Here is a 13,760-nt window from a genome sequence, read left to right on the forward strand (position 1 = left end):
GATTATTAGCTAAATATGTTTGGTTCGAGGGAGTAAGGAACGTTGGTCGGTTTATACATCAAAAATCCACAATAAAATTGTTGACGTCGGTTTTAGTTTCGTTTTATTAGTCGGTTCAAATATTCGATTTTATTGGTTTTATTCTTTTTATCAAAGATCATTACTATATAATACAATTATACCTCCAATTTAATTTAAAATAACAATAATAATAATAAGTTATAAATAAATTGATTCAGCGTAAATATTTTTTCTTTTTATTATATAATTTTTCAAATATGTATTATATTTTAATGGTTTGAAAACTTAACTATTAATAAAGATGTTAATAAAGATGTGAAGTATAACTGAGTTGTGTATAATTTTTTAAATTTTAATCATATGATAGATCAATTTAACTATTTCACCCGAGATTAAACCAACAAACCAAACTATTCAATTTAATTTATCCGTTTAAAAAAATATTGATCATTACTTTCTATTCAGTTTAGAAAGATAATAGGTTAATTATATAGAGAGATAAGTTTGTTGTTTTGTATTAAGATAAAATTAATACACCATCATTATTATTTTTCTCTTTTACTGTTTTTTTTTTTTTGTCTTTATCTTTCTATTCTCATTCTCAATCTCAATCTATGAACATGGCTAAGATTGGATGTTTATGTCTATTTTTGGATAATATTACTACAAAAAATATAAATTATATTGATCATAACAATATTTTATTTATTAATTAACTTTTTGTCAAATTACATCCGAAACAAATATTATCGTTACATTACTTAGAAGGTTAACCTAACACAAAAGATGAAGTTTCCAATAGTTAAGAGATTTGAATTATTTGTAAATAAAAATACCCATATAAATTAATGAAGTTGATCTGATAGTTATTGTAACATCGAATTGGAGTAATAATGTGGTCTAAAGCACTTGTGATACTGTTGATGTTTGAATGAAAATATTAGATATTCACACTTAATCAGATTACATTGGGAAATCTCAACCCTTATAATTTATTCATCATTATTCTATGTTTTGGATTTTGGATTTTGGATTGAGTTATCATCCATTTAACTATTATATATTGATGTTATGTAATTTGAATGAAGTTTTATTTTTATTGTTTTAAAAACATTATTGAAACAAAAAATAAATTATATGACTATGGTTGGAACATTAATTATTTATTTATATTTTTATTAGAGGGATTAGTTAGTGGGTCTTGACTTGTTTAATTATTAAGGGGAGAGGTGGATGTGATCATTAAGATAAGCATTAAAATAAAAGTGTATTCATCACTCTTTGAAGCTTACTTCAATAAACAAATATATTTCTTCCTCCTTTCCCTTTCATCTATTCAACTAAGATTAAAATTTTCAATTCCTAGAAGACCCCACTCCTTAATTATACATTCAACATATTTGGCTTTGTGTAATTACTACTTTTGTTACAATTTATAGAAATAAATATCAAATTAAAATCTATATCTAAATTCTCACAACCATCAATAATTTCTATAGTACCATCTTCAAAATTCACTTAGAGGGTAATCTCTTAGGATATATTGTTTCCTCATATATTTTAAAACATTTATATTTTATATTATTTTGCACAACTTCGGTTCCCAAAGGCTGAATATTGATTGGGTCTTATGTAATTTTTTATTTTTATCATTTTTAAATAATATAGAGATTTACAATAGTTTAATATTAAAATTAATAAAACAAACTTAATTTAGTTAGTTAATTATCAAACTTATACTTATTTATTATAGGTCAAGTGTTCAAACAATTATAAAAAATGTTATAAACCTTATGAGGAAGTGGTCATATGCAAATACATAGATTTTATCACTCTTATGTGGCCCTGAATTTAGGTCAAGTTTGCAATTCATAATCCCAACACTATTTTATTACCAAATAAATAAGAATAAGTACTCATATTCCTTTTTTTTCATTTAATGTAAAACAAAATCTTTAGCTTTTTAATAATACTTTTTTATCTTCTCAAAATAAATAATTTTAATAGTTGATTCTTGGTTGGACAAGTCTCTAAGTCTCCCAACAAATTGAGTTTCAATTCTATTTCATTTGGGTGAGTAAATCTTTGTTGATCCTAACTATTTTTTTCAATAATTTCTATATTTGTCATATTTTGGATAGCCTTCTAAGTAAAGACCATTTAACAATGTCATCAAAGAGTTGGTTAAGGGGACATGTTCAGGCAACGTTTGCTTCTCTTCCCAATAAGAGGAGCAGTCGTCTCGATTACATTGTTACATCCTAGCTATAACATGAAAAGTAGTAATTTCTTATATTTTTGTTGTAGCACGAGTTTTCATTCAGTGAATCATTCTAGATCGTTTTATTGGTATTGTGGTAAACGACATCTTAAATGGTACATTGCCTTTTGTACAGCTATCTTTCTTTGAGCTCTTCTCACTCAAATTTCTTTTGTTTGTATAAGAGTTTATTTATATAAGAGACTAGCATAACATCTCTTGATTTCCCACTTATATCACAGTATTCTCTGTAAATATTGAAATCTGAAACTCCAATATATTAAGTTACGACTCCTTTTGCTCAAACTTATTTATCATTTATTTGAATGTAAAGAGTTAGGTATGTATCAACTAAAAGACTATTGTTTTTTCACCAAACATTGATTCAAAATTTAATTCACTTGCGAGGTGTTTTAAAAGGGCAATACATTTCTATTTTTTAATTTTTTTAAGATGAGATGCTTTTTTATTACACCTCGATTATTCTGTGAAAATGACAGATGAATACTGTGGGCTATTTTTTGAATCATAACTCATCGAGAAAAGTTATTTCACATTGATTGTGAAAATGTTGTAACCACTTGTATAAAGGAGTAACATATATATTAATTAAAATAAGATTCTCTTAGTGCTTCATTTTAAAAATAAATCTCTTCTTAGTGCTTAACTGGTAAAGAATTAATAAATAATTCACTTGCTTAACTTCTTTATTAGTTGTTTGGTAGGTAGTGAGTTTTCCTTTTTATATAATTGATAATGTTACATATATATTACAATATTACAACAAATTAAAATGTGGAATTTGAATGGTAAGTCTTATAATAAGTTAAAATTAATATAATTTTTTTTTATGGAGATGATTAAATAAATAAATAAAATATTTAGGTGGTGGAACCCATGAGCAGGGCAGGCTGTAAAGAAAACATGAGCATTCACGCCCACAAGCTTCGGTTCCTTAATTAGAGCATTGCACACTTTCCAATGTAGTCAAACTTCCCTTGCTTTGCTCATGAATTCCATGAACAATTTTTTTTTTTCAAATTTATTACTAGTTTTATTCAATGATTTTTTTAAAAAATAGGGTCTCAAACATCTTTAAAACCCCCTAATACATTTTAGTTATCAAGAACATTCGAACGATTAACTAATCAAATCAATAAGACCGAAAAAATAATAAACCCTAGTTTGATTCATAACTTATTAGTTAAACATATAGTAGTTGAGTGTGTTGAAAAAACATCTTTATTTAATAGATGGTGATAATTAATAGTGTTGTTGTGTATGGTTGATAGTGTATAACTTAAATATATGATATTAATGAATGTGTTTAATTAATATGTTAAAATTATTTTTTATTATTTATATTTGTGGAAATCACAAATTTATGGTAAAAAACTCAATAAAATATTAAAATATAAGTTATGACTTGAACTAGTATTAAGTTTATATAATGAAAATATTAAAAAAAATAAAAGCAAATGTAAACCCTAAATCAATAAATGAAAGACTACAAGAAAACAAAATATACTTCATGAATATCAAAATATTTGAATAGTTAACACTAATATCTATTCATTAAAATTTTAAAATAAAAATAAAAATATATATGAATGTCTATTTCATTTTCAAAGTTTATGTTAAGAGTTAATTCGTTCATATATATATATATATATATATATAGTTTAGATAATATTTAATTTTTTTCACAATAACTTATTCTTTAAAAATATTTTAACAATTTATTATACATTCCTGACTTATTTACAATTTTATCAAATTAGTATCATCTACTTCTTTAAATTTCTTCTTTTCTTCTCTATTTTTGTCTTTTATCATTAAGTTATGTCTTGATTATCTTCAATGTTTTCAATCATCCTAACAATGTTAATCCTAACAATGTTAGTAGGCACATTTAACGAGTTTATTTGTAAAATTTATTAATATAATTTTAGTCAAAATTAAAATTAATTTTTTTTTATGATTCTACCAAGTGAATATCGCGCGCACAAACATGGTTTTTGATGGTTTTAATTTTTATTACTAAAATTGAAATATCTTATTTATTTATAACAATTTAATCACTTAATTTATTAACAAAAAATACTCTATTTTTAATTTTATAAATTTTAAATACAAAATCAATATTATAATTACAACTAAAAACTCAAATAAATTACTCTTTATCAAATAATACTTTGTTTTTTATAAAAAAAAAAACACACACAATATCCCCTCCTCTAAATAACCTAACATCAAACAAGCTATAAGAGGTGTTTTTTGGATTTTTACTAAAATCCAACTATCATATCACATTTCTTTTCAAACATCAAATCATTCTAATTTATTATTCAAAATATTATTATTTTTTAAAATATTAAATTATATATATATATATAAATATTATAATAATTCAACAAATTTAATATTATTATTATTAATACGCTCTCTAAATTATCTTATTCCAAAATTTACGAATTCAATAATCGATTAGGAGGCGTGTTTGTAATTTTGTCTTATTTCAATGTTTTGTAACCTTTTTAGTTTCCGTCGTGTCATATCATATTTGTTTCGTAATACTTAAAACTCTTGTCATTTTTCATTATACATAGATATTTTTTAAATAAAAAGAAAATAATTCAACAATTTTAAAACTCAAATAACTTATCTATTATATCAAACTTTTTTTTAAATAAAAAAACAATAAAAATCCCCAAATAAAACAAACCCTAATACTAAGAGAGGGAAAGATCCATATATGTGAATTGAAGAGATGATATGGAGGTGCGAAGAAATGGGTATCGCCCGTAAGACACGGTCTGATTCTCTGACAAAATTTAACCCTTTTTCTTTTCTCTTCCCTTCTCTTCTCTCTCACCTCAATCTCATTGTTGTTGTTAATTTGCTCCAATTTCCCATGTCTTCTTCATCTTCCCCACATGCTCATCCATGCACTCTTTTTCCATCTTATTTCATGTTTGATTCAAGCTATTAATTCATCTCAATTAATCACTATTAATTTTTGTTACTTTCTTTGTAATGTTGTTAAGCTATATGCTTGGAACAACAAGCCCTTAATCACAAACTCAACTGCTTTAGGGTTTTTAGTTTATTCCTCCAAATCATTATTACCCATTTGATTTCATCAAGATAAGATGAATCAAACAAGACCTAGCTAATTGATGATCATGTCTTTAAGGATATTGGACAGTTATGTTGTGATGTTAATTAGATCCGCCCACGTTTGACCCACCATTTCAGAATCACCCATCACACATGAACCCTACAAGCCAACTCAAAACTAATAATTAGTATTATATCTAATGCTTAGAACCTTTTTTTCTTCTTTTTTTCAAAAGTTTGATCAAAAGTTTATATTAAAATTAGATGTCTAGCTATCCATATTGCAATCACTTATAAATTATAATATATGATATGTTACCATGGTAGAAAATGCCTTTCTTTTATATAATATTAGATCATTTGTCAAAAATTAATCAAATGAAAGCATAAAATTTCATATTAATTCATGCCCCATAAATAAGTTTTTTTTTTCTGATAATAACATTGTAAAACTAAATGTGGCATCTATCTTTCCAATAAGATCTTTTGACAATTCATTTTCTCAACAAACTAATAAACAAGATCTACCACTTTCTTAAAAACAAATTGATTCCAAAATAATTTGTCTTGACAACCATACATTTTTTAAATTTTATTTATGTGAATTTTGTACGACACAGTTATATGTCTCTTTCATTTAAGCGTTATTAATGAGAATCAAACTTGATTCTTGTAGTCTCTTGAACAAGACTTTTTGACACTTCAACAATGAATGTTTTTTATGTTTGTTTTGAAACTTATTACTAATTCAAAAAAATTTATTTTTTTATTTTATAATTGTAAAGGAAGCTCATTAATGTGTATATGTGCTTGTTGAAATTATTTTCCCTTTAAAATATGGAAAAACAATATTTATGTGTTTGTTAAAAGTAATACTAATTTATTAAACTTAATATAATTATTATTTATATTGAGACATGCATTCATATGATTCCCACCCAATTAGACAATTAGGAAGAAGCATACAAATAAAAAATAAAAAGTTTGAAAACCTAGTCATAGAACAAAAAGGAAAGGAGTACACCAGTAGTACTACTATAGCTTCTTCAATGGCGATTTCATCTTCTTTATTTTACTCTTTCTAGAAAGAGAAAGTAAGAGAGAGAACGTGGGATGTTATTAATGAGAGTACTGTAGTGTATACGACAAAAGAGAGGGTAACGTGGGACCCACTCACCGCTCTCATCCCTAAAAACATATTCATCTTCTTCTTTCCATTAGACCTAACCCTAAACCATTTCACCCACTTTCTCTCTCAAGAAATTATTCATCAATCGATCTATTTGAAAAGAAAAAATGGTGGCACCTTGATTCACTCACTACAGAAATGGATCACAGCCGTCCACTTCCACCTCCTTTTCGAGATCTCCAACTTCACCACTCACCTTTTCAATTCCAAACACACCACCACCAACAAACTCCTCCTTCCGCCGCCTCCGACGACGAACACAGCGGAAGCGGCGGAGCAGCCGGCAACAAACGCGATCGAGGTGATGATAGTAGCAACGCTTCAGGTACTGATTATTATTATTGTTTTGTAATTGGTTTAGGTGTGAAAACTCGAACTCATATCATTTATCATTATCTTTAACAAGACGGAAGCAAAGAACTAACCGGAGGAGGGGGTCGAGGAGGATCGGGAGAGGTTTTAAGAAGGCCAAGAGGCCGACCATCCGGATCCAAGAACAAACCAAAGCCTCCTATCATAATCACTCGTGATAGCCCTAACGCTCTCCGTAGCCATGTGATGGAAGTGGCTAACGGATGCGATGTTATCGAGAGTGTTTCTATCTTCGCCACTCGAAGGCAAAGAGGGATATGTGTTTTGAGTGGTAGCGGCACGGTGGCGAATGTAACCCTAAAACAACCGGCGTCTCCGGGAGCGGTTGTGGCTTTGCATGGTAGGTTCGAGATTCTCTCCCTCTCGGGTTCGTTTTTACCACCACCTGCTCCGCCCGCAGCATCTAGTTTGACTATTTATCTGGCGGGCGGACAAGGGCAGGTGGTGGGTGGAACAGTTGTGGGCCCGTTGATAGCTTCGGGTCCAGTGATAATAATGGCAGCCTCTTTTGGAAACGCCGCTTATGAGAGACTTCCATTAGAGGATGAGGAACCGTCACCAAATGGGGCTCTTAATTCGTCCCCTCCGCAACAAAATGTCGAACAACAACAACACGGGGAAGGAAATGCACCGTCGCTAATTCATGGTTTGCCTTCGAATCTTATAAATTCGTGTCAATTGCCAACCGACGGTTATTGGGGAACAGGTCGTCCTCCCTTTTGATATTTTGTTTTTTGCTTAATTAGATGATTTGCTGCCAAGCCTTGAATTACTTGCAATATTATTAATTATCTTATGAATATGAGGGGCTTTGGTATGAATTAATCTTATTAGCTAATAATAAAGAAAAATCATGAATTTAGTTACATGCCTTCATTTCATTTCTGTTGAATTTAAGATCAGAGGGATGTACAAATTTTATTGAATTTTTTGTTACATTATTATTGTTTTTTAACATCATATAATCTCCTCTTTCTAGTCTTATAATTTGATTTTGGGTTTTAGAAATTGTATTTGATCTTGTGTTCTTGAATTTAAAAGTCATGTTTTAGTTTAAGGGTTTTGTATCAGATTCGATTCTTAGATCAGTTTAAACAGGAATAAATTCGAACTAAATATTTAAAAATCATATTCTATATACAATTAGTCCCACTTGAAAGGAAGGTGACTTGTTGCATATAATATGATAAATTTATAATAATAAATTATATAACTAATAATGAAACTACTTTTAATTTTTTTGTTCTTTTGGTTGTCTCTAGATATGTTAATATATATTATAACAAGTTACATCATTAAAAGAGAGCCATCAGTTATGAGAGAGATTAATGGGGTAGGAAGTAGGGACCCGAGGAAAAAACTACCTTTTTTGTGGCCTCATGAAGACAAAACCCTTATCGAACCCTAATTCCTAATGCACACCATGAATCTCAAAGTAGGGATGGTTGTTGTGACCCTTGACTAATGACTATATATGAGTAGAAAATTATAGAGATTATTATTGGCTCGAGCTTTTTCTAAGGGTAATTTTTAAGAAGACTTAATCCTTGTAAGATGTCACATAGTTAGTTTGTTTGATTTTTAACAATCAATGTGACATTTTCGTTGACATTTAGTAACAAATGACTTTATAAAGAAAGACATTTAGGGACATTTCTCCAATAAATGTGGTAATGATTGTCAAAATATGAGCATATATATGAGAGGTAAGCTCCAAGAGTGTGAACCACTCGGAGGTACCTCATTCTTATTGGTGATAAGAAGATGCTTTGATGATCTTGATCTTGTTGAAGGATGATATATGAATACATTTTGATTTGTTATGAGAAATTAAGTAGAGACAATGGTTTCTCTTATATATGAAGAAATTGACTATTTGGCAAAAACATCCCAATTGTGATTATGATCTTTACCACTACTAGGTTGGTTGAAGGGTTTCTCTAACAATTTTCTTAATGGAATAAGAGTAATGAGAAAAATCAAAGAGACATCAATCAATTTTAGTGGATTGTGAAAGTTAAAAAGTCAATAAAATTCTTAATAGTTAACAATGAGTGCAGATAAATTAATTGTCAAATTAAATTTGATAAGAAAAATAAAAAGAACAACCAAGTAAACTAAGATTTAAGAACAAAAAAGAATTAAAAAATATCATTACTCGACATCCACTAAGGGAATTTGATTTCATATGTATAGTAGTTTCGAAAACCTGAGTTGGAGAACGATAATCACTTCACAAGATATTTAACTCTCATTTAAGATTGAGTCTTGAGTCTCCTTTCTCCAAAGAAAAATTTGACAAATTTTAATGTTTATTTAACTAGTAAATATTTTCATTAGTTTCACATTTTTTTATATATGTTGTTTTTCTTTTGTTATATATTATTACTTGTGACAATTTATGTAGTATATACCTTGAGTTGATCTGATCTAAACTAGTCTATTCCACAAATGTTTTATATGGTTTCATGATTTAATTTTAATTTTTACTACTTGAATTTGGTTGATTATTTGTCTTTACATTACTGCGATTTTATCTTGATGAGATCCGGCCCATATGAGAGATTCTTTGGTCAATCAAGGTTAGAATATGGCTCTTGAACTTGGTCTTTAATTTTCATCAACAATAGACATGAAATTATTTACCTAATTTTCTTTTGTATAAAAAAGTAAAATATATATGTGAGATTATATATTATAATGATCCACATTATAAGTTATATATCCATAAAAGTATTAATGAATGCAATTGTCAAACAATACCTTAGGAAAAAACATGCAAAATGAGAAGAAGAATGGACTGGTATGGGTGATCATGTGAGAGAGATAAAGAGAAAGATAGAGAGAGATGAGCATTGGACATTGTCGGTTACATGTGTGCCACTGCACTGTTCTTAAGACATCAAGGCACATTACCCAATCCTATGTGTCTTGTTTAGGGTTAGTTTGATTCAACTTATTCCAACAAGTTTATTCACATCTTATAATTCAGTTTGCTTGATAAGTTTAATCGTTCAGCTGATTAGAGACAATTTGAGATCAATTTATTTGTCGGAATAAGTTACAACTTCAAACATCTTTAATTGTTTTGACATAGTGAGATAACTTTGTATTGATCTCATATTGGTAGGTATTATTGTGAAAATTATGTGAACACTTCGAACAAATTGAGTTTTACTTATGATTTTACACCATTTTATATAGTTTGGCAGGTTGAATCTTTGGAGAAGGGATCAATAACAAGAACAAGTCCTTAAACAAAATAGGAATCACCCCTAATTTAAATCTAAGAAGACCTCTCAAAGATTCATTACTATACTCATACTTTAGAGTTAAAGAAAATCATAGAAGGATGAAAAGGAAAAGTAGGTAACTACTGAAAATTACAAGTTGATGTTATACAAAAAATTATTACAAGTTTAACATATAAAACTACTAAAAATAGATAAAAAGAACAAACAACAATGTCTCGATAAACATAATTTTGAACATCTTGAAGAAAAAACAATGAATTTTTGTCCCGCTAATATTATAATTAACACCACTTTGAAGTTTATGCTTGTGTTGATTTCACTTTCTTTTATAGCTTTATTTTCACACTATTCTAGTCATCCTTCAAGTAATGCCCCTAATTGATCCTATCTTGTTGTTATAATAGTTTAGACAAATAAATTGTTGCTAATAAAGCGACAACTAAATAAGTTTATAAGCAATTAAGTTTAATCGAATAAGCTAAATCCATTTAAACCCTTTGAAACTTTTTTTTTATCAAAAATTGAATATGCCCATTTGATTAATTAAGATTATTCATTCAAACTAATAATGAATCGAATACCCGACAAGAACACTCTTTCCCCCACTCTCACTCACACACATTAGAAGTGTAGTAAAAGGTAGGAGAATCATTGGAGGAAGTCAAATAGTTTGATTCAATCTAAAACTCCATGCTGTCTTAAACTAATACATTGGATATAGACCTTAAACTTACTTTGTTTGGCATCAAAACTTCATTTTCAGCTTATCTTTCAATCATCCATAATGTGAAAATTAAACCATATAAACAAATGCTCCAATATTAGGAATACATTGAATCTTGCAATCTAAACTAATAATCACATCTCTTTTTCCTATCTAAGTCATTGCCCCCACTTATGTTAATTGATCACTTTGTCTTTTTCTCTATTTTGTCTTGTTTGTTTCTCCATGTTTATCCCCTTCCATCTATCTTATTCTTCTTATACATAATCAATGTTCATAATGAAGAAATAATCTATTTATCAAAAGAGGCAATGATATCAATGTCCATAAGCTAGTTTCAATTAGAGTATATTTGAAAACACTTTTTAAATCTATGTCCGGATTTATATTCAAATCTATATGAGAAAATGTGTTATAACCCATCATCGAGAGGAGTAGGGACATGCACTAAATACCTCGTCCAAGTCAATGATCTTATTCCGAAAAGTCCTCACAAACGATCAAATGATGACTGAGACGATATTTTACATTTTTAAACCATGAAACAAATTAATGTTTTCACTCCGGTTGTAAGTGAAATCCCTTTAAAGAATTTCAATATTGCGTAAATCTATTGCATACCCAATAAACATCAAGTAAAACACAAGTCTTTTACATATTATATATCTCCATAATATATATATATATATAATGATGCTTAATTTTGAAAGTGTCTGGATTGTCGGGTCGAAAGCTGCGGTTAATTTGGATATATATGTGAGAGTAAATCGATATTTGGATTGGATATATATGTGAGAGTAAATCGATATTTGGATCGGATTCTGGGTTGACCCGTCCATAAACTTAAAACGGTTAAAAATAAAATTAAAAATGCTATAGGTATGTTTCGAACTCACAACCTAACAAAAACAAATACAACTTTTTAATTAATTACGCTAATAACATTTTATATTTTAAATTCAACACCAAATTTGATAAATGCGGGACGTTGTAACAATATGTTTGTATCCGTGTGTATCGCACGAGGATCTTCCTAGTATTTTTTTTAATGTATGTAGAAAACTAGCTAGTCTAATCCTCGTAACTATGACTATCACTTTAACTTAAGGAAGTGAGAATTGAATTATATGTGACATTTGATCTCTTATATCTTTATAGTAAATACTTTTATAGGAGAAATTATTGAATTATGTTTAGCTTAAGAAAACAAAATGCTATTAATAAAAGATACATAATGGTGTTAAAAGGATCTAACTATAAATATATCTACACTTTCTTGTAAGAATGTATGAATATCTTGACTTTTTTTTTGCATGTCACTTTAATTATTTTTTATAATCTTTTTAAAATATTAAACTTTTTTATTAATTAATAAGTTGTGAAGATAAAAACTTAATAAAAAAAATGTTTAAGAAAATCTTCAATCCCCGACCAAAATAATTTCTCAAGATTTGGTGATAATTATGTTATATCCAAATAAAATATTTGGATAAAGACATTGAGTACTATTTATTTTAGGATATAGACAATTTACTTCACAATAAAAAAAAAATCAATGTGTTTACCTCTGGTCAATTTTTGTATGACCGACGTTAACATGACAACTTTAAGTGAGTTGATTGTGTCACGAACGACACGATCAACACGATTTTCTCGGTATCTAGGTCCCGGTTCGCTTATTGTGATCACGTTGTTAGTTGCTCAGTGTTGTTTGTTAAACGTGCGCACGATCGGCACAATCGACACAATCGGCACGAACGACACGGTATCAACTCTAATTACTATGTCGGTCATTCATCTACAAAGCTTAGTTGGAAGGTTAGGGTTTCTAGTTTACCCTGTTCTGTATAGCAATGGTTTCTGGTGTACCATATTTTGTAATTTCTCTTCTTTGTTGCTCTGTTGCTTTGTTATTCTTTTCATTAAAATGGGAATAAAGAAAAATAATAAGCATAAGGAAGTCAAAGATTTTTGTGATGGAAGGTTTAAGGGAGATAGCTGGAAAAAAAATTAATAGAATTACTGAAGAAATAATCCAGGAAAAATAGGAATAGAGCAAATGTAAGGAACCAATTGTTGTTAAAAATTATGAAGAAAATGCAGCAGGAAAACAGGGGAAGAAAGAATGAATTTGGAAGGCTGGTTATATTGAAAGAGCCAATATGTTTGGTCTTAAAAACCAGATTACCAAACTTCTAATGCATGTTAAGAAGGAAGAAATCACAATCAATAAAGAAAAAGCTCAGGAAATAACAGTCCAACTCAATATTCATTATCTCTAGAACTGAAATTTACTAAAGAAAACAGAATATGAGGAGATAGTTAAATGGTTAGTTGATGAAGGAGCTGATGAAGGCTCCCAAACCAAGACCTACACTATCAAAAGTAATTCAACATGGAAAGTCAACGAGGTATGGAAGAATAGAGCATAAAAGAAATTTGAAGATAATGCCTACAAAGGAAAAATCTACTTGGGGGATATCCAAACAAAGGTAGAGGTACTCAACTCTCATTTTAAATTCAAACTGCCTTCTAAAATAGAGGAGAAATGTATTGAAGACTAGGAATTTGTGGTGGTTAGAAACTTCATTGGGAAAAACAGAGTATCATTCTCAACTACCAAAGATGCTCTAATTAAATAGTGGGGAGAAAAGAGACTTGAAAAAATTTCTGCAAACTTACATGATCTCTACTTCCTACAGTTCAAAAGGACTCAAATTTGAAAGAAATCCTAGAGAAAGAGCATACATACATAAGATCAAATTGCATGAAGCTGGAAAAGTGGTCAGAAAAGATAAATCTACAAAGCAGACCAAAGGA

At 28.7% G+C, this 13,760-nt stretch overlaps 1 protein-coding gene across 1 annotated transcript; it reads left to right on the top strand.

The window, feature by feature from the left end:
* The first annotated feature begins 6,576 nt into the window (after positions 1–6,576).
* On the top strand, positions 6,577–7,747 carry LOC124942495 (AT-hook motif nuclear-localized protein 22-like). Its single transcript, XM_047483014.1, has 2 exons — positions 6,577–6,915; positions 6,997–7,747. Exons 1-2 carry the CDS (start codon positions 6,729–6,731, stop codon positions 7,683–7,685), a joined length of 876 nt encoding a protein of 291 aa, XP_047338970.1. The 5' UTR covers positions 6,577–6,728; the 3' UTR covers positions 7,686–7,747.
* Positions 7,748–13,760: the final 6,013 nt, after the last annotated feature.

Source organism: Impatiens glandulifera, chromosome 6 (genome assembly GCF_907164915.1).
Source record: "Impatiens glandulifera chromosome 6, dImpGla2.1, whole genome shotgun sequence".
Classification (NCBI taxonomy): domain Eukaryota; kingdom Viridiplantae; phylum Streptophyta; class Magnoliopsida; order Ericales; family Balsaminaceae; genus Impatiens; species Impatiens glandulifera.